This window comes from Poromitra crassiceps (genome assembly GCF_964638095.1).
Source record: "Poromitra crassiceps genome assembly, chromosome: 9".
Classification (NCBI taxonomy): Eukaryota; Metazoa; Chordata; class Actinopteri; order Beryciformes; family Melamphaidae; genus Poromitra; species Poromitra crassiceps.
The window spans coordinates 29,500,323-29,519,906 of record NC_139630.1 but is presented as its reverse complement, the minus strand read 5'-3'; the positions used below and the strand labels follow the sequence as shown (position 1 = coordinate 29,519,906).

Here is a 19,584-nt window from a genome sequence, read left to right as displayed (position 1 = left end):
GGAATGGCCGCCTTTTGTGCATCTTGCAGCCGTGTCCCATTAGTTTTGATAGGAAAGTGCACTGGTTGTGCGCTCAGAGAGAGAAAGAATAATTAAACGCTCTGGATCTTAGATCTCAACCGCCATTGACATTCTGTGGGCACTCTCGCATGCTGAAATATGATCCATGTCTAACACACACGCGCACATACGCACGCGCGCGCATGTACTTACGCACGCACATGCACACACACACACACACACACACACACACACACACACACACACACACGCACACACACACACCCCCACAGCTACACATGCACGAACACACACACACGCACGTACGTATGCACGCACACAGCTACACACACACAACACAAACGTACGCACGCACACACACAGCTACACACACGTGTACACGCACACACACATGCACGCGCGCGCACACGCACACACACGCACGCATGAATGCATGCACGCGCACACACACACACACTCTTCCTCTGCACATCTGAAAAAAGCAGTAGCCTGGAGAACAATCAAGACATAAGATGTCTGCCTGCTCTCATCACTGGCTCGAGGAGAACAGAAAAATAGATGAGAATCAAAGGAAAGAGACAGGCGGGCAACACACTCATCGCTCACACCAGGGGCGGTTCTAGGCCGTTTTTGGGTGGGCTTTAGCCCACCCAAAAATAGTCTCAGCCCACCCAAAAAAATAGAGGCAAAAAAAAAGTTTTTTTTTTTTTTTTTTTTTTTCCCTCTCCAAATCCATGGTGGTCATTAGTAGCAGTTTCTGACTACACTCAATGCGCTGTGTGCGTGTTTCCACCCCCACCCCTCTATGTTCTTAGGGTGGGCTGAGACAAACATTTAGGGGGGTTCAGCCCACCCGAAAAGTTTCTAGAACCGCGGCTGCGCAGGCGCTCCCTCCTCCATCTATCTGCCTAATCCCACATCACTTCACACAGGTCACACACAGTACAGCAGCGAACTGGTCCTCCACAGTCCACACAATCGTTCTCCCCACTCATGATCAATGAAACTGTGAGGTGAGCATTGAGCAGAGTCGTTAGTAGTTACTTAATTAGCGCATATTGATATGCAAATTAGCGCGTAACGTTGTTTCGTAGGCTAAACAAAAGAACTTGTGGCTGTGCCTGCCAGACAAACAGGTGGACTGGAGGAAGGTAGGTAGGCTACCATGGCACCAGCCAGCCATGTCATGCTAGCTTGCAGTAAAGTGGGTGTAAATGGATGCAATGTTTTTTGAGAAACATATGGGCATAAGTGACAAACATATTTTCAAACGGGTCCCTTGTTATCTGAATGAAATTAAGCCCTTCAGAATCGCAAGTGGCTCCTTTACACAGCCTGTCTGATGTGATGATGATGATAGCTTAACATGCGTGCATGGCATGCTATTCCCTTTTCTTTCCTTCTTTCCCTATTTTTGCACGCTGTGGTGGTGGTAGCCTACCAACTTCCAACCAGTCAGATCTTGTTTTTTCCCACAATAATTTCATAATACCATTTGTAATGCCACCGTTGTAGTGCTGTTGTTCAAAATTAAAGTACATTTTCTCAGATTTATTGGTGTCTTTCTAGTCACACAATTTAATAGTCAGTGTTTCCCATACACTGATCTATTTGTGGTGGTACACCCTACATAGATTTTGACCCCCACAAATACTGCCACATATTAATTTCAACTACCGTAAATTCCGGACTATAAGGCGCACCGGTGTATAAGCCGCACCTGCAAAGTTGACTATTTTTTTCTTATATAAGCCGCACCGGACTATAAGCCGCGGGTGTTTTAATGCTATTTTTTTTTTTTTTTTTTTTTTTATTGTGTTTTAATGTTTAATTACCATATGTAATGCTCCCATTTATTAACATTTCAACAAAACAACATAACACAACACCACCTGTGTTGTTATTTACAGTGCACACAGTGTCATACAGTGTCATACAGTGTGGTGAAAAGAGGGCAAGAGAGGAAATTAAAACAGAAGTGGATTTATAGTTAGAAAGAGTGCTAAAAAAGAGAGATTTTATTTATTTATTTATTTTTTTTTGGAAAAAATCCATAGATAAGCCGCACCGTTATATAAGCCGCAGGGGCCAAAAAAGGCCAAAAAACGGGAAAAAAGGTGCGGCTTATAGTCCGGAATTTACGGTAGTTGACTGCAAACTCCTGCTTTAGTGCTTACAGTATATTATTATCTTGTCGGAATATTATTCCAGCCAATAAGTTAGGAAGTTCCCTTTTGATATAATTTTACTTTTGTTTTGCCTACAAAGCAAAATGTTACTTTACTTGAAACTCCCCTGAAGTGATTTTGGTATTATTTATGCAAGCATAATTCTACCATATAGAACCTGTATGCAGAATATATAGTATATATAGGGAAACAATTATTTTTTCATCGCTGTAAAACCACAGAACGGTAAAGAAGATATTGATGTGTGTAGTTCTTCATAGATCTAGTCTCTTCATTTTGATCTCAAAGTGCGCCAGTTTGATCCATTTTTACTTGAAACTGTACAAAATTTTCTTCCGGGGGGGCATGCCCCCGGACCCCCCTAGGGGTTCAGCGGTCCATCACCTTTGGGTGGGCTGAGCCCACCCAAAGCTCTGATGCTAAAACCGCCCCTGGCTCACACTCGTCTCTCTCTCACTCGTCTCTCTCACACTCGTCTCTCTCACACTCGTCTCTCTCACACTCGTCTCTCTCACACTCGTCTCTCTCACTCGTCTCTCACACACTCGTCTCTCTCACACTCGTCTCTCTCACACTCGTCTCTCTCTCACTCGTCTCTCTCACACTCGTCTCTCTCACACTCGTCTCTCTCACACTCGTCTCTCTCACACTCGTCTCTCTCACTCGTCTCTCACACTCGTCTCTCTCACACTCGTCTCTCACACACTCGTCTCTCTCACACTCGTCTCTCTCTCTCTCTCTCACACTCGTCTCTCACACACTCGTCTCTCTCTCTCTCTCTCACACTCGTCTCTCTCTCACTCGTCTCTCTCACACTCGTCTCTCTCACACTCGTCTCTCTCACACTCGTCTCTCTCACACTCGTCTCTCTTACACTCGTCTCTCTCACACTCGTCTCTTTCACACTCGTCTCTCTCACACTCATCTCTCTCACACTCGTCTCTCTCCGAGTCCTTTTAGTTTATTGAACAGCGTAAAAAGGAACAAAAAAGACTTTTCCAATTGCTGTGACTGTAAAAATACGAGTGGATCCCCCCCCCCCCCCATATTCTCTGTGATTTCCTGGTTCTTTCATCTCCTCCTGCGTGCTGCTTGATGGTTTGAGTCGGTCGTATCACAGACTTCTGCTCCACCACCTGTGGCTGCCAAGGCATCTTTTCTTGCCTGTATGTGTGGGCTGGTGCTTGTTTCCTTGCCTTGCGTCAGGTGTGAGAGGCCAAGTTATCTGCTAGCTCAACTCCTAGCTACTGTGGGACTGTTGTACTCGTAGCCGTGTCGTTTTGGATTACCAGAATACTGTAAAATGGAGCTAATATCATGATTCATTTTTCTGCCCCACGATACGTCACATTTTTCTATTGTGATATACTCAATTTAGATATATCAATAGGGGTGGGGGGAAATCGATATAGCATATTATTGTGATATTTTGTGTGGCAATATAACGTATCGCACAAATGCCAAGTATCGTGATATTTTATTATCTAATTGTCAGGTGCATGCAACCTTTTTAGTTTTGGTTAGTCTGTCTACTTGACAATTTTGCTGCAATAAAAACCACTGAAGTGAGATGAACAGACTGGAAACTTCATCTCATTAAGATAAAACAGAAGTTGGCAACATTTGTTTTCCTTTGTTGACATAATTTGCAGTTGAAAAAAAAAAAAAAAAACGCACAATAATATTGTATCATGACACGTAAGTATTGTGATAATAGTGTGTTGTGGGGACTATATAGCAACTCACCCCGCAATCACCCCCACGCACACACAAACAGAGGGTACCTTGAGGCAGCTCCTGTCAATGGGGTCCATGGGTGTAGGTTTGGGGTGGACCACGCGGACATCGTCTCTTCCACACTCCAGAGCTGACCACAGCTCAGCCACCAGCGCCTGGACAAAACCTGCAACACAAACAACTAACATCATCAAGCCAACGACAAAGAAAGCATTATTGACATGACAAGGATCTTACTATCTGTTCCCATCTTCAATGTATCTTCAGCTCATTTATCACAATATGCACAATGCACAATAGGGATAATTTCTCCAGCTGATACCGATAACCGATAAATACCTGCTTCTCGCCGTCTGGGTGGTGTAGAGGTCAAAGCCCTCGCCTACCACCGCGGAGACGCGGGTTCAATTCCTGGCAGCGGTACTTCCGGCTTGGTCAGACGTTGCTACAGATACAATTGGCTAGGTCTGTGGGTGGGAAGCCGGTGGGGTCCTGGTCTAGTCACTAGTGCCTCCTCTGGTCGGTTGGGGCACCTGTTTCGGGGGGAGTGGAACCCGTGGGGAATAGCGTGATCCTCCCATGCGCTACATCAGGGATACTCAACTTGCTTTGCCCGGGGCCACTTTTGTGAAATGATAGGAGGCCAGGGGCCAGTTAATAAACAAACAATATAAATGTTTCTGTAGCAGATTGTAGGTTTAGTCTGACAATGTTGTGCACACCGGATAGTTAGTTAGGTTAAGTTAGTTAAGTACATACATAAGTGCCTGGGTAGCAAAAGCAGATGGCGGTATTTGAAAATTTAGCTGGAGCTCAGTCAAACTTTATTTCACGTTAGTTTTGATTGTGAAATTCTAATTCACAATGAAAACTGACGTGAAATATATACAGCATGTAGCGGCTACATGCTGCCGGTGAAACTCCTCGCTGTCAGGTGAAAAGAAGCGGCTGGCGACTCCACATGTATCGGAGGAAGCATGTGGTAGTCTACAACTTTCCCCTGATCAGCAGAGGGGATGGAGTAAGTACAGTTGGGACAGGGGGTCTATAACACCTAAACTGCCAGTGCCAGTGTGGAAGTCCTACAGTAAGTATGATGCATTGAGGACTCAAGCTCATGCCTGGAAAGAACAAAATAGATAGTAAGAGAACTTTTTTATTGCATTTTTAAATCAAGCAGGACAGGACTATTTTGTGTTTCAGTTACAGAATAAACTGGGAGGTAAAAGTGCAAATATTTTATTTAGCCTGTTAACTCATCATTGATGGTGTCCCCAGTGTCAAAGATTGTTGCACAGCTGTAGGGAAGTCCAGAGAGATCTCCGAGCAGCCGAAGATGGCAAGTTCTGCCTCCGGCTGAAGGGTTATTTTGTAGGCCTTAACCCATTGATACCTGATGCAGCATTTGTGTGTGTATCCCTTTAAGACTGCGAACCGCGTGACGTGGTTCGCGGTCTTAAAGGGATACACACACAAATGAGGGATATACACGCAAATGCTGCATCAGGTATCAATGGGTTAAAGTAACAGTCAAATATTTTTGCCCAAAATCCCTACAGTGAAGGGCAGAACCAGAAGGCATGAGACAGAGTGCCATCTTACGTCTGACACCTGCCACACAGTGGTGACACAGAGGGGAAGATCTTATCGCAACTTATGCTTAGAATAGTGAAGACGGTGAGCGACTTTGAATTGGATCAGCTGGTGCCTACTATTAACTGAGCAGAGTTGTATGACAGACAGACTCCTATACTACCCCATACAAATCAACGCCAAGTTCCCCCTGTCACGCCTCTCTAATTCTCTCAGTAGAGGCCATGGTACAGTTATCAAACAGTTGTACAAGTCTAGAAATGAGGTGCTTGGAGTGAGGAGGGCTCAGCAAAACATCGAAAAAGGCATGTTCATTTGGGAGCACCTCAAAATGCCGGGCAACTCAAACCTCCGCTTTAGTTGATCAAAGGATGCAAAATGAGCATCTATGTATAGGTCTTTGATGGAAACCAGTCCCTTCTCACTCCAAGCATGGAAGGCTTTTCCTGACCACAAAAGTGAAAGAGGGTGACCAAGACAAATTGGTGTGTGGACAAAAACATCTGGTAGACTCAAAACACTCCTGACTTGGTTTAGAATTCTGACAGAGTTTCTCACAACAAAACTTAAATTTTAAGTAAAACTATTTTTATAAGCATTTTACAAAATGTCTATGGGAAAATAAATATGGTGGATGAAAATCTCTGGTACAGTGCTGAAGCAGGAAGTGACGTTCACTTTGCCTCTCTATGTGGAGGAGTATGCCGTGACAAGACAACACTTACTATAAAAGCAACACTGTGTGTGTGTGTGTGTGTGTGTGTGTGTGTGCGTGTGAGTGTGCGTGTGCCTGCGTGTGTGTGTGTGTGTGTGTGTGTGTGTGTGTGTGTGTGCGTACCTGAACTGTGCAGGGCCACCACCCCAGGAGCAGTTGCTGCCACCTGTGTCACCATCACCCCATATCCAAATTTCTCACATCGGCTCACCTGTAAGAAACACACACACACACACACACACACACACACACAGACACACACACACACAAATCACAGCAGCAGGTATTAATGGCAGAGGACGACAAAAGTACAACTACAACATGCTATATTGTAGGTCTGTGCAATAAAATCGATATGACAATATATCGCAATATTCTTTCCGCAATAGTGTATCGATATTTCAATCGCTGTATCGATTTTTTGTATCGAAGATTCAAGATTAATCTAATAGTGAGTAAACATGTTACAAACGAGGAATTTGTCTTTGTGCATTATGCAGTGCAGCGATCTCAGCAATGTCAGTGTGTTCAGTAACACACTGTGTAACTGTGCAAATATCGTTCTAATAAATTGGTAAGGAAATTTCGACTTAAATAGTTTGGACTCAATTTCTCCACTGAGTTATCAATATAATGTGATGCATAAAGTATGATGACACTAACTGGGTTGTATTTTCAGCACTATTTAAAACATTTCTGTAAATGATTATTTATTGCAGTATATCGCGGTACTGTATCATTTTGGTACTGTATCAATACTCTAGGTATCAGCCCTGCTACGTTGAAAATAGACGTCTATTCTGACTGCAAAGGAGGACTGCACATTTCACATTTGTGATTCAGAGAAGCATACTTGAGACACTGCCGGCATCCTAAATGGCGCTGTACATTTTAAAAAGGTTACGAGGAATGTAATTGTTAATTGATTTTTTTTTTGGTGCTTCACTAATTACAAAACAATGTCACAACTAAAAATAGACCAAATATAATTAGGCTCTGTAATGAAAGTGAAATGCCGCTCCCGAGAAGCAAATTACCAACAGAGTATAAACAACGCCACTCAATTAAAGCAGCAGAAGATTAGTACAAGTCTGCAGTGTGTGTGTGTGCACACGCATGTGTGTGTGTGTGTGTGTGTGTGTGTGTGTGTGTGTGTGTGTGTGTGTGTGTGTTTGTGTAACACAACAGCAAGTGCTCTCATAAGACACTATAATGCTGAGTTGGTGTGGTTTAACTGGAAAAATAAGGTGGGACGTGGAGGAAAGGTTTGATAAAGTCTGGCAATATGTCTATTGTTTTGTTTGTTTGTTTGTTTTTGCATGTATTTTTAGTGGGGGGTTCCTATCTGGAGGAAACCCTAGGGAAGCACATGCAAACTCCGCACAGAAAGGCCCTTTTTGATGACCCCACCTGGGCCGTAGACACTGTCCCAGGCGGGAATTGAACCCAGGACCTTCTTGCTGTGAGGCGTGTCTAATAAATAAATAAATAAATAAATAAATAAATAAATAAATAAATAAATAAATAAATAAATCTGCCGAGCAACCAAGGCCGGTCCCCACAAGTATATTAGCATTTACTTATTTATTTAACTTCGAGTTTCCTGAAATTTGAAGTGACATTCTGACTCTCTACTGCCACCCAGTGATGGGGTTTTTTTCTGCACCACTGTAGCTCAAAGTGGAGGCCCTCACAAAGAACGTGGTCCTCACAAGAATAGACAGGTGTGTGTGTGTGTGTGTGTGTGCGTGCGTGCCTGCGTGTCTCTATGATGCATGGACAATCTCATGTAAGGCATATGGAGGCAAGGAGAGGGTCCTTACTATATTGAGAGACCAGGGCTCGACATTAACGGCTGCCCGGTTGCCCCGGGCAACCAAAAAAAACATGGGGCAACCATTTCTCGGTCTTTGGTTGCCCCAGGGGCAACCACGATTTAACATGCAACAAAATATGTACAGCAGCAAACAGCAAAATATACACCAAATAAATGTTTTAATACTTGTTGTGAGTGACATATATGTGACATTTTATTGCTGTTACAATCGAAACGATGTTACTAATTACCAGTCGGAACCTACGTGATGCATGCTGCACGTGCGGTATGTTTAACGAGTACTGACTGGGACAGGTGGGGCTGCTCGCACACAATCACAGCGGCTGCAAGACGCAAGAAGAACCTCGTCCGCCCGCAGCCCCGCACAGAAACAAAGGACGAGGAAATTGTCATTGAGGTGAAATACCCGTGCGTCTTTGAACGGGACGGAAAACGAATGCTATACTGCAAAGCATGTAGCCTACAACAAGCGCTTAGGTCTCATATGCTTCCCGCATCGGCGAGTGTCCACACGGAAAAGTTAGTTAAATCAGCAGACGCGCCCCTCCACAAGGCTGCTGTGCAGACGGTTTTCGCCTGGCTGTGCACACCCCGAATTGTGTAACTACGTGGACGCGGCTGGGCGGACAAAGTGGAGTTTTCAAGACTCCAGCTCACTTCCGCGAGCAGAAACCCACACACAGTGTATAAACGCTCCACACGTTTCCTCGTCAAGATTCAGTGTCTCTCATTTCCGTGCGACAGCCCAAACTTCAAGCATAATTCCAGCATAACGCTATACTGCAAAGCATGTAGCCTACAACAAGCCTACAACATACACCTCGACCAGGACATCCTTCAAAAACGTTTTACCACCGCGTATATGTGCTGAGAAATGATTTGCATCCCTGGCCTGTCAGCCTCTCATACGGGGTGAGAGAGAGAGGGATTGCAGGGCCGCTTCTGGGCCTTTTGGGGCCCTATGCAACATCAGAGTGGGGGCCCCAAACCACTGTCATCAAAGTATCCCTGAATGAACATGAGGAGGGCAGGCCCGGCGTTAGGGGCGGGCCTGACCGGGCCGGGCCTGACCGGGCAGGGCCTGACCGGGCCGGGCCCCCCCATTTAACAAACTGGCCCCCCCATTCAATTTTTTTTTTTTTGTTGTTTTTTTGTTGGTTTTTTTGTTGCTAAAAACGTTTTTCTGTTTTAAAGTTTAACATGGAATCTGGCTGTCATTAGGCATTGATTAACTCAATGCTATTGCTAACTGTTACTTTGAACATCCATTTGCAATGATTCTGGCTGGATATTAACTATTGTAAATTTGTCACAATGAATGCAATTTGTGCACAATGTGTAAATACACTTAATATTAATTGTTTAGGCCTAATTATTTGTAAAGTCACAACACATTAGAGATGTGTGTAGTTCTTCACAGATTTAGCCTCTTCATTTTGCTCTCAAATGCACCAGGTTGACGAATTTTACTTTAAAATGTACAAAATCTTCTTCCGGGGGAGAATCCCCCCGGACCCCCCTTGGGTAGCTTGGCCCCCCCAAGCTAGGGGCAGGCCCCCTCTGTAACTTGGGTCTGGAGCCGGGCCTGGAGGAGGGTAGGCTACTTAATTATCAATAACGCTTTTAATTAATAAATTAAGCACAATATGAACAATAACTGTTGAAAAATATATGAAAATGAAAGTTCACAAATATTAGTTAAATCCTTTCAGTGCAAATGCATTATAAAAACAAAAAATAAGATTTGTTTAGAAAACGAAATGACACAAATTTATTATTATTATTATTATCATTATTACTACTACTACACCCGGTGCGCACACTGAATAGGCCTATTATACTATACTATAGATTATTATACTTACTTTTCTGTCACATCGTCATTATTAAGCCGGCTTATGACTGCATAGTATCTTAATTACTCAAAATATAAAGCGACTAAAATTGGGCAACCATATTTTTATTCGGGCAACCAAAAGCTCTTGCCAGGTTGCCCCTCCGGCAACCACTTTTAAAAGTTAACGTCGAGCCCTGGAGACCCATAAATGAAGCAGCACGTTACGGCCTCCAGGCTACTGGTGGAATAGTCTCACGTAGTCAGACCCACCCGTCGACGTCATCAAGCTTCCAGCGACGGAGGGTCTGAGTCGAATGTCTCAGATGGAAGGCGGCACCCAGGCAGATTCCCCGGGGGGCATTGCGCCAGCGGAAGTACAGCGCGTCATACAGCGTGTCTCCCATATTACAGTCCGACAAGGAAACGCGTTCAGAGTGGAACACCGTGAAGAGAGAAGCGATAAGGGAGCGACCAAAAAGGTAGCGATAGGCTGTCTTGCAGGAAGAATGAGTGGGCAAGATACTTGAACGGCTGCGTTACAGAAAGTGTGCCAGGTCCACGGCGTAGATGCTCTCAAGGACGTGCAACAATTGTGTTTGTTGCAGTTGGTTATGGAGAAGAGAGACATCCTAGCTTGCCTACCAACTGGCTCTGGAAAAAGCCTTGTCTTTCAGGCTTGGCCAACCCTTTGCCGATCATGTAGGGCTTTCCCACTTCACTATATCACGTTGTATTTGCAAGGGGTATATATACACCCCATCGCTGTATGTGTGTTTCTCTTAGGGTTTACTTTTCATTTCATTTCATTTTGTCCAATAGCCTATTCAAATATTCCAGAATTGCATGTTGTGTTAAAAATAAATATTATTTCTATCTAACTTTATAGCCTGATTTGATGGTGTAAAAAGTTATGCCGCCTCAAAGCTTTCTGGGAAATATCCAAACAATGCTGGTGTTTGGACAGGAGAAGGGAGGGGGTGGTGGATGAAAGCGGTAATGGAGGATCAGGTGAAGAGCCTCACCAAGCCGGCAGCTACTTTAGAGCCAAAAGTTGATGTTTTCACCAGGGGGCTATTTAGCTGTGGCACACATTCTGAATGCACCGCCCACGAGGTCCGTGGTTGGTCAATTCATATGTCTGTCACGTATGCTTTTTTTTCTTGGGGGGGCTCTACACTACAGGATTAGCAGGTACATAGACGTCTGTTCAGATGTGCGTTTACTGCGGGGGTTAAATCCCCGATCCTGTCTGCCTGTGCTGGGCTAGCAGCTAAATGCTAACTATGCTGAATGGGGAAAACGGGAGGATTTCCCCCACCCTGACCACGGCCCCAGCCAGCTACTCCAGCGTCTATGACGAGACATTGACTTAACCTATACTCTGTATTCCTCCGCTTGCAAGCTACAGTATAATACATTCATCTGAGACCAACCTTTGACTCCAGAATGTTTATTCAAGTATTTAAAATTCACAACAATAGTGCCATCATAATGTCAAGTGTGACATCATCAATGTTAACAACATCACTGTGGCATCATCAGTGACAGCATCCATCATCATTATCATCATCGGTGACATCATCCGTCATCATCATCGGTTACATCATCATCATCATCGGTGACATCATCCATCATCATCATCATCATCGGTGACATCATCTAAGACCTCCCCATGCCCAGGAGACGGTAGGCACATAATCAGTCTTTCTGCACCCTCTTCCGTACCCTCCTCTTTCTCACATCTTGTTTGTGGCTCTCTTGGCCGGTGTCCCCTGCCTCCTTCCTTGGCTCATATTCTGATGTTTTCTCATGAGCTTTGCTTTCATCTTCTCCTTCCACCTCCTCCTCTGCATCATCACCCCCCCGTATAGAGTCTCCTCCTGCTTCTGCAACTGGTGCAGCCTCAGTAGCTGAGGCCTTAGCCACCTTCTCTGCCACCTCCCCCTCTTCTTCTTCCTCCTCCACATCAGCGTGGGGCAGATCCACCTTCTTAGCCTTCCCGTAGGCAGATTTCCTTAGGCCAGCAGAGCACAGCCACAGTCCTATGGGCAGGCTCACTGCCAGTAAGTAGATCAACCACATCAACTGGTCAAAAGAAAACGGCTTATTGGCACTGGCCCAGCGGTCAGCCACCTCCTTGCGAGAGGTGATGATGAAGTTGTCGAAGTAGATATCCGTGGTCATGGACCACAGCTCCAAGCCCAGGGCCTTGACTGGGGTCATCCTGAATGGCTGCGGGTCCTCAAAATAGTTGGGGTTGTCAATCTTGCGAGGGCTCCAGACACCCTGATAGCTGGGGTTGTCCACCAGAGGCGCATTCCACTTGCCCTTGTACTGAGGATTCTTGATCATGGGGGGCTTCCACTTCCCGCAGCCAGGGGCCGTCTCACAGGTGGGATTAGTGATCTGTGGGGCCTCCCATTCGCCATCATCCTCTTCGTTCCAGTCATCGGGTTTCTTGGCACTAGGGTCAGGGACCAACTTTGGTTCCTCGTCCAGCCAGCCCTCTGGCTTCAATGCATCAGGGTCCTTGATCTTAGCAGGGGCCCAGTCGTCAGGCTTGACAGCCTCAGGGTCAGGGATCTTAGCCCTCTCATCCCAGTCCTTCGGCTTGGAGTCATTTGGGTCGTCTATCTCCTTGGCAGGATTGACAGGAGGCACAACGTCATGCAGCAGGTTGCCACGGCTGACGCTGGACTGGTCGATGAACATCTCATAGCTGTTGTCTGGATTCAGGACCAAGGTGTAGAGGTGAGTCTTCTTGTCAGTGTAGAACTTCTTGAGGTCCACATCGGGCCTCTTGGCGTGCTTCTCCTCCAACTTTTCGTTCAGAGGATTCTTGTGACGGAAAATGAAGTGCAGTTTGTAGTCCTCGTTACACATGTCGGGCCCAAACATGATGGTGTAGGCTGTGCCTCCGTAGAATTGCCCCAGATTGAGACTGGCAGTGTCAGAAAGTAGTTTGATGTATGCGCCACCACACTCGACGATGCCATCTTGGAAATTCACCTCGTACTGTATAACCAGGGGGTCATCCTTGAAGATAAAGACTTTGTCCAGGGCGGCAGCGATGGCGTGGTGTCTGGCACGTGACTTGAGCACCAGGCCCTGGTCTCCTGGAACCTTGTTCTCCTTCAGCGGCTCCACGGCCCACTTCCCGTCATATTTGGAATATATGTTATCTTCATCATTTGGATTCTCCATCACCTTCTTTGACACCTGCCATCTCCTGCCGTCCAACGATACATTGTTAAATGTCTCTGCAAAGTAGATCTCTCCGGTAGGAACAGGAGTCCAGAAGGCTACTGCCACTACCACAGCGAGGATGGACAGGAGCAGCGTGCACCACCACATCAAGCCCCGACCCATCTTCATCTTGCACGTTCTGTTGTTGCAGTAAAACGCTCAAAGTGCTTCTCCACTTCAGAGTATTTTAAAAGCACTACCGTTGCCGTTTGATGCACTTAAAGTATCTGTATACAATATATAAGGCCTGCCGTGTACACTTTCAAAGGCGACAGCTCGCGGTAGATGGGGACCGACAACAGAATAATGGCAGTCACTGATGTTATCATTTATGTGTAGAAATTTATGATGTCATCAGTGATGTCACACTAACAATTGGGGTGTCATCAGTGGGTGATGTCATTGGTGATGTCACTCGAGCAACATTGATGTCATCAGTGATGATGTCACGAGTGACGTCACTCGAGCAATTACCATGTTGTCTCTATAATTGGAGGGCCTATGGAACACAATTGCTCAACTTCCATTGTGACATAATCAGTGATGTCATAAATCCTTCTCTACACATGCACTGCGACATCATCAGTGATGTCATACAGATTACGCTAGGTACAAGCGGGGGTATGCTTGGCGTCCAAACTGCAGTATAGAGGAAAAGAGGACACCGTACCCAGACCCGAGCGTTGCGCTGAGGGTCTGGGGGATGGTTACGGATATACTCACAAGAGGGTGAGGTGATGCGTCAGGAGGGACGCATGCGTAACGGGAGCTTACTAGAGCCGTACTCGTTTTAAGCAAGGTTTAGAGAAAAAAAACGGCCTGTTTGTCGACGGGCAACAGATGACGCAAGGTACAAGCGGGGGTATACTATGCTTGGCGTCCAAACTGCAGTATAGAGGAAAAGAGGACACCGTACCCAGACCTGAGTTGTATGTGTGTGTAGTCATGTTTATAGTCATGATGTCGGGGGACTCAATATAGATAAATTGATTTATTCTATTATGCAAACCCAATGAGTCCTCTATAAGTTTTTTGCTCTTTTTGCAACTGCTGCGCCTGTTGCACTTTTTATACTCTTTTTTTAAGTTTTGTTGTGATGCTTTTAAATGTCCATTTTATTCTCTTCTTTTATTCTTTTATTTTCCTGTCAACCATTTTATGTGAAGCACTTTGAATTGCCTGTGTGTATGAAATGTGCTATACAAATAAACTTGACTTGACTTGACTATAATTGGAGGGCCGATGGCGCGGCAGGGCGCACAATCGCGCAACTGTGCATGCGTAGGCGTGCGGGAGAGCCTGTGGCGGTGTGGCACACGATTGCTCAACTTCCATTGTGACATCACCAGTGATGTCATAAATCCCTCTCTACTCATGCACTGTGAGCGACATCATCAGTAATGTTTCTTTCTTCCACATCTGCAACATCTCCAAACTCCGCCCATCCCTGTCCCAACACAGCACTGAAGTCCTCCTCCACGCATTTGTCACCTCCCGGATCGATTACTGCAACTCTCTTCTCTCTGGCCTACCCACCGAACTGCTCAACAGACTCCAAATCATTCAGAACTCAGCTGCCCGGATCCTCACCCGCACTAAATCATCAGATCACATCACCCCTGTCCTCATTCAACTCCACTGGCTCCCCATTCACTACGGGATTGACTTCAAAAACCCTCTGCTCACTTACAAAGCCCTACACAACCTAGCACCCACCTATCTCTCTGATGTCCTCCAGGAATACACCCCTTCCCGCTCCCTACGCTCTTCTGTCCCCCCCTCTCGCCACAGTACCATGGGTGCTAGGGCCTTCAGCTGCTCTGCCCCCAGACTCTGGAACTCCTTGCATCCACACATCCGACAGTCCGACTCCATCACCACATTCAAATCCCATCTCAAAACCCACCTGTTCAAACTGGCCTACTCACTTTAATTTCATACAGCACTCTGTTATCTGCCTCCCCTGTGTATCTCATTATGTTCTTTTATCTATGCTCGTCGTATTTTAATTATGCTGATGTGTGCCTTTATGCACTGTACAATGATGACTTTGCATGTTCTGAAAGGTGTCTCCAAATAAAATGTATTATTATTATTTGATGTTATAAAAAATGTTATAAAATTATTTGATTATTTAACGTTATTTGTGACACAAACTTGTTATGCAAAGATCTACATTGCGTATTGAGAACGCATTGGCAGTGCACTTACACTTGAAAACAGAAGCTGTTTAAAAGATTGCGCCTTGTCATCATGTTGAGCCAGGTGTGCTCTTCATCAAGCATGTAACTTATGGCTCATTTCCACCACATCTAACAGCACAGTACAGCTCTACTCGATCTGGTCTTAGTCGGCTCTACTTGTATAGACTCTGTTTCCATAGCAAATTTACTCGCCTCCGCCCACACCTGGTCATCATAGCGACCGCATATCTGCCCTCCGCCCATAGCCGAAGTAGGCTATAACATATAACGTTAAAATTAAATCCATACACGGAACTTTTAAACTGATTATGAAATACTGGTGCCTCTAAATGACCTACAGTGTACATGGGCAAATGTGACAATCGGCTAGCTAGGAGAATGGATATCACTTGTTACTCAAACTCACATGCATGCCCTGCGCGGGGGACGGGAGAGGCTCTACGGGGAGAACCCCAGCGGGAACTCACCAGGCAAGACCGTGGCTTCGCTAAACCCCCGCCTGCGGCCTAGCGGACTTTTTCTCTCTCAAAACAATTGAAAACCACCGTCATGTTAAAGCTGAGCAAGGAGATCGATTTTATTTCACCAGAGCCGAAGGCAGCAACAGAAAATAAATAACTTCTGGAAATAACAAAAGAGAAGGCAAGCCCCACTAAACTGGTATCCAGCATTGACAGTAGATGCCTACAGTAAACACGATTCTGCCTGACCAATCAGTCGTCTGCAGTGTTTTCACGTCACCGTATGGTACCGGGTCCACAGCCCTAGAACCTCAACAGAGCAGGGACCAAAAGCAGCACGACTCAACGCCGACTCAACCCGGGCTGTCCACGTTTTTGATCGGTGGAATGAGACAAAAAAGCGAGACGAGCTGTGCGGGGCTGTGTTGATACCAGCGGTGGAAATGGGCCATTAGGGATTCATGCATAGGCTGTAGAAACAACTGCTAGTTTGAAGCTTGCTTTAGCTGCGCTCTGGCAAAGCGATTAGACCTGTATTCACACGTACGCACATGCAAAGTCTGCATTTTGATGAGAAAGGATGCAATTACCAATTTTGGTGGGATGCAACGAGTAATATAACGAATTACAGATTTGCGATGCCTGTAAATAACTATGTATTTTTTCACTCCGAATTCAACGGCACCACCGCTGAGTCGCTACGAGTTACGGTTGCGGAGATACGTCCACTCTGCATGCAGGGCTACAGGAGAGAGACAGAATACAGCGGGGGTTGGGAGTTCCAAGTTACTGACCAAACACTCTATTTCAGTGCTGTTTTAACACTTATTTGAACACAAAAACATCACTGAATGCAACTTTAAGATGGCAACAGATCGCCTATTTGACATTGGCAACACTGTGAATTTATTGAACTTGAAAAAACTTTATTTGAACTCTGAATATACTTGAACTGAAAAGGAGAAATAAATGTAAAAAAAAAAAGGTAAATGGACTAACTAAAATAAATTATATGTATTTTTTAATATCGTTATCTTGTTTTCATAATTGTGGGAAGCCAAAAATGTGATTAATTGTACAGCCTTAATGCTATTAGTCATTTCATTAGCCTGTAATTTGTAATTTACAGTTAGTAGGCCTATTGGTTTTGGGGATGTTTTGGGAGTTAGGTGGTCCCTGAGTTTTTTTTTATTTTTATTGGTTAAGTGGTCCTTGGTCTGAAGAACTTTGAGAAACACTGATCTAGCACCAAAATCTCCATACATAAATCCCATTGACTTTGACACAAAGGAACCAGGGAGTGCATGACTTCTGGGTTGGCCTACCCAAATGACGTGGTCCCTGCTCAGCACTGTGCAGTGTGTGTGTGAGTGATTACCTGGAGCTTCTTGGTGCAGCGAGAGAACATGTAGGAGACACACTGGTTGATGGCTCCTGTCTGCTGGAGCAGCAGCAGGCCTTTAGGTGTAACGGCAAAGTTCAGCAGGCTGTCCAACAACGTCTCCTCCCAGATCAGCCTGTCCCACAGAGAGAGGCAGAGAGAGAGCCAGTTACTGTACCATGCAACCAACAACGTCTCCTAACAGAGTTGTGTTGTGTGAAGCTATACTGAAACACAAAGTAAGTGATCACAGGCAGAGTTGTGTTGTGTGAAGCTAGTACTGCTTATCTGATTATACCATGGTCTGGGTGAATACTCGTTTCTGATTGTATAAGCGGTAAGCGGTATAAGCGGAATAATCAACTTCTAGGCGTGCATTATACAATTTTAATGCACTTCATCGTGCATTAAAATCGTAGAATGCACACCTAGTCGTTGATTATCCCTTACATAATGCTTCCTAATTAGTGCTTGCTAGCTAGAAACCCATCAAAACAATGTGACGTTATGGAAGGCAGCAGCGTAACAGTGAACAATAACATGATTTGTCTGTTCAAAATGGCTATATAGATGCAATCAGAACCTCTCGCACCTCCCACAATCGGTCAGAATACGGTGATACCATCACAGTCCTGTACCTTATGGAGCCATTTTCCAATGCAAGGCACTGTTTTTCACTTCATCACCACCATTCTACAGAATACACAGTGTAACTGAGGAAACAGCAGAGCATGCTCAACATGAGAGCGGTGAAATGATAGCAGTGACACTGGTTGGTCAGCAGGCGGACTGACCCACTCACTCCAGTCGGGACGTCAGCTGTTTGGATTTTATATGTATGAGTCACTAAACTGGTTAACGCCTGAAGCTCAAAGACACTCTCACTGGCTGCAGTTTATTTTTTAAATGTACTTTCTTTAATTATCCTTCATACTTAAAACAACTTTTAATTCCATATTGATCACCATATAGTCTCAGGCACGCTGAGCATCAATTTTTCTTCGTTCCTAGAATTTCCAAAGAAATTGGACGCTGTGCGTTTAAACTGAAGGCTCCATCTGACTGGAACAATTTGCCTCGCTCACTTAGATCCGTCACATCTTTTCATTCCTTCAAGGTATCTCTCCTCACTTATCTTCAAACAACCTGCTCCTTGCTTCTCATTATTTTGAGATTTTGAAATAACTTGCTCATGATACATCATGCATGTAAATTCACCTCTATCTGGGTATGTGCACACTTACAATGTGTATTTTCACTGCATGTGTCATGCTATCTGGGGGAGTAAGGGGTTGGGGAGTGGCTAGGCCTTGGAGAGCTTCTTATGTGTATGAGGCCATTTACACCTGGCATTAACATGTGTTTTCTGCCATCAGATTGCAATCAGATTGTGTTTTATCACTTGAAAGTACAGGTGTAAACATCCCCAAAACGCATTGAAGAGGGATTGCAATATGATCGGCCAAACCACCTCCAGGTCAGGTGGTCAGGGAGGCATTGTGAGCACATTGAACACAAGGGTAAATGCAATGTGTCCACTCAATCTGGATACAGCAACTGTATGGGGATTGAGAGGACACCCATTTCTGCCATCAGATTGCAATCTGATGGCAGAAAACGCATGTTAACGCCAGGTGTAAATGGAATCAGCCTAATGTGGTCAAGTACAATCTGATGGCAGAAAACGCATGTTAATGCTAGGTGTAAATGGCCTCTATAGAGACACTGCGGAACGCGTCATCATTCAGTAACCACGGCCAACACGGGGGAAAACACAAAGGACCAACTGTCGTGCCAACTTCTACAAAACAAACCGTGGCTAACCGGGCGAACAAAGGAACTCTCGTCAGATACAGATCGTTTTGCAGATATCTAGGAGGAACTGGCTAGTGTCAAATAATGAGACGTTGTGTGCGTTTACTTCAATCATTTGAACTGCGAACGAGACGTGAGCTGATCATAACGTTTGTCTGCTGACTTTCTGCTTCCTGAAACTCCCCCCAATCCTGGCGTTCTCCTATGTCGCGTGCTGCACACAAAGATCTTATATACGGAAGATGAACACTCCAACTTACTTCATTGACAGCTAGATCCACATTTTTCTTCTCGCTAATTCTCAATGGCTTCCTTGTTTTGCTCGGGAGTACAAAAAAACTTTAATTGGTGATTTCTTACATTTGTTGTCTGCGCCCACCACACAACAGTTTGTTTAATTCAAGGAAAATGACGCTGGTCTATGGGAGTGACCGGAACAATTTCCCCCGTGATGGGCGTGGCCTATTTCATGCAGTGTCTCTATGTGTCAGTGTATTTGTATATTGCTTGTTTTTTGTATTAGAAAATAGAAAAAATTTGCTTCTTGA

At 45.0% G+C, this 19,584-nt stretch overlaps 1 protein-coding gene and 1 pseudogene across 2 annotated transcripts in view; both read right to left on the bottom strand.

Moving 5' to 3' along the window:
* The window catches only part of tbc1d32 (TBC1 domain family, member 32), a gene marked incomplete at its 5' end in the record, with an annotated part of 133,210 nt that overhangs the window by 80,385 nt on the left and 33,241 nt on the right, over window positions 1-19,584 (bottom strand). Inside the window, 3 exons of the mRNA XM_083642929.1 lie at window positions 3,995-4,113; window positions 6,379-6,466; window positions 17,219-17,357. Coding sequence (XP_083499055.1) covers window positions 3,995-4,113; window positions 6,379-6,466; window positions 17,219-17,357 — 346 coding nt within the window. The remainder of the gene's footprint in view (window positions 1-3,994; window positions 4,114-6,378; window positions 6,467-17,218; window positions 17,358-19,584) is intronic.
* LOC310782947 (calnexin pseudogene) lies at window positions 11,628-13,304 on the bottom strand (annotated as a pseudogene). The gene has a single exon. The product of its transcript is annotated as a calnexin pseudogene (transcript).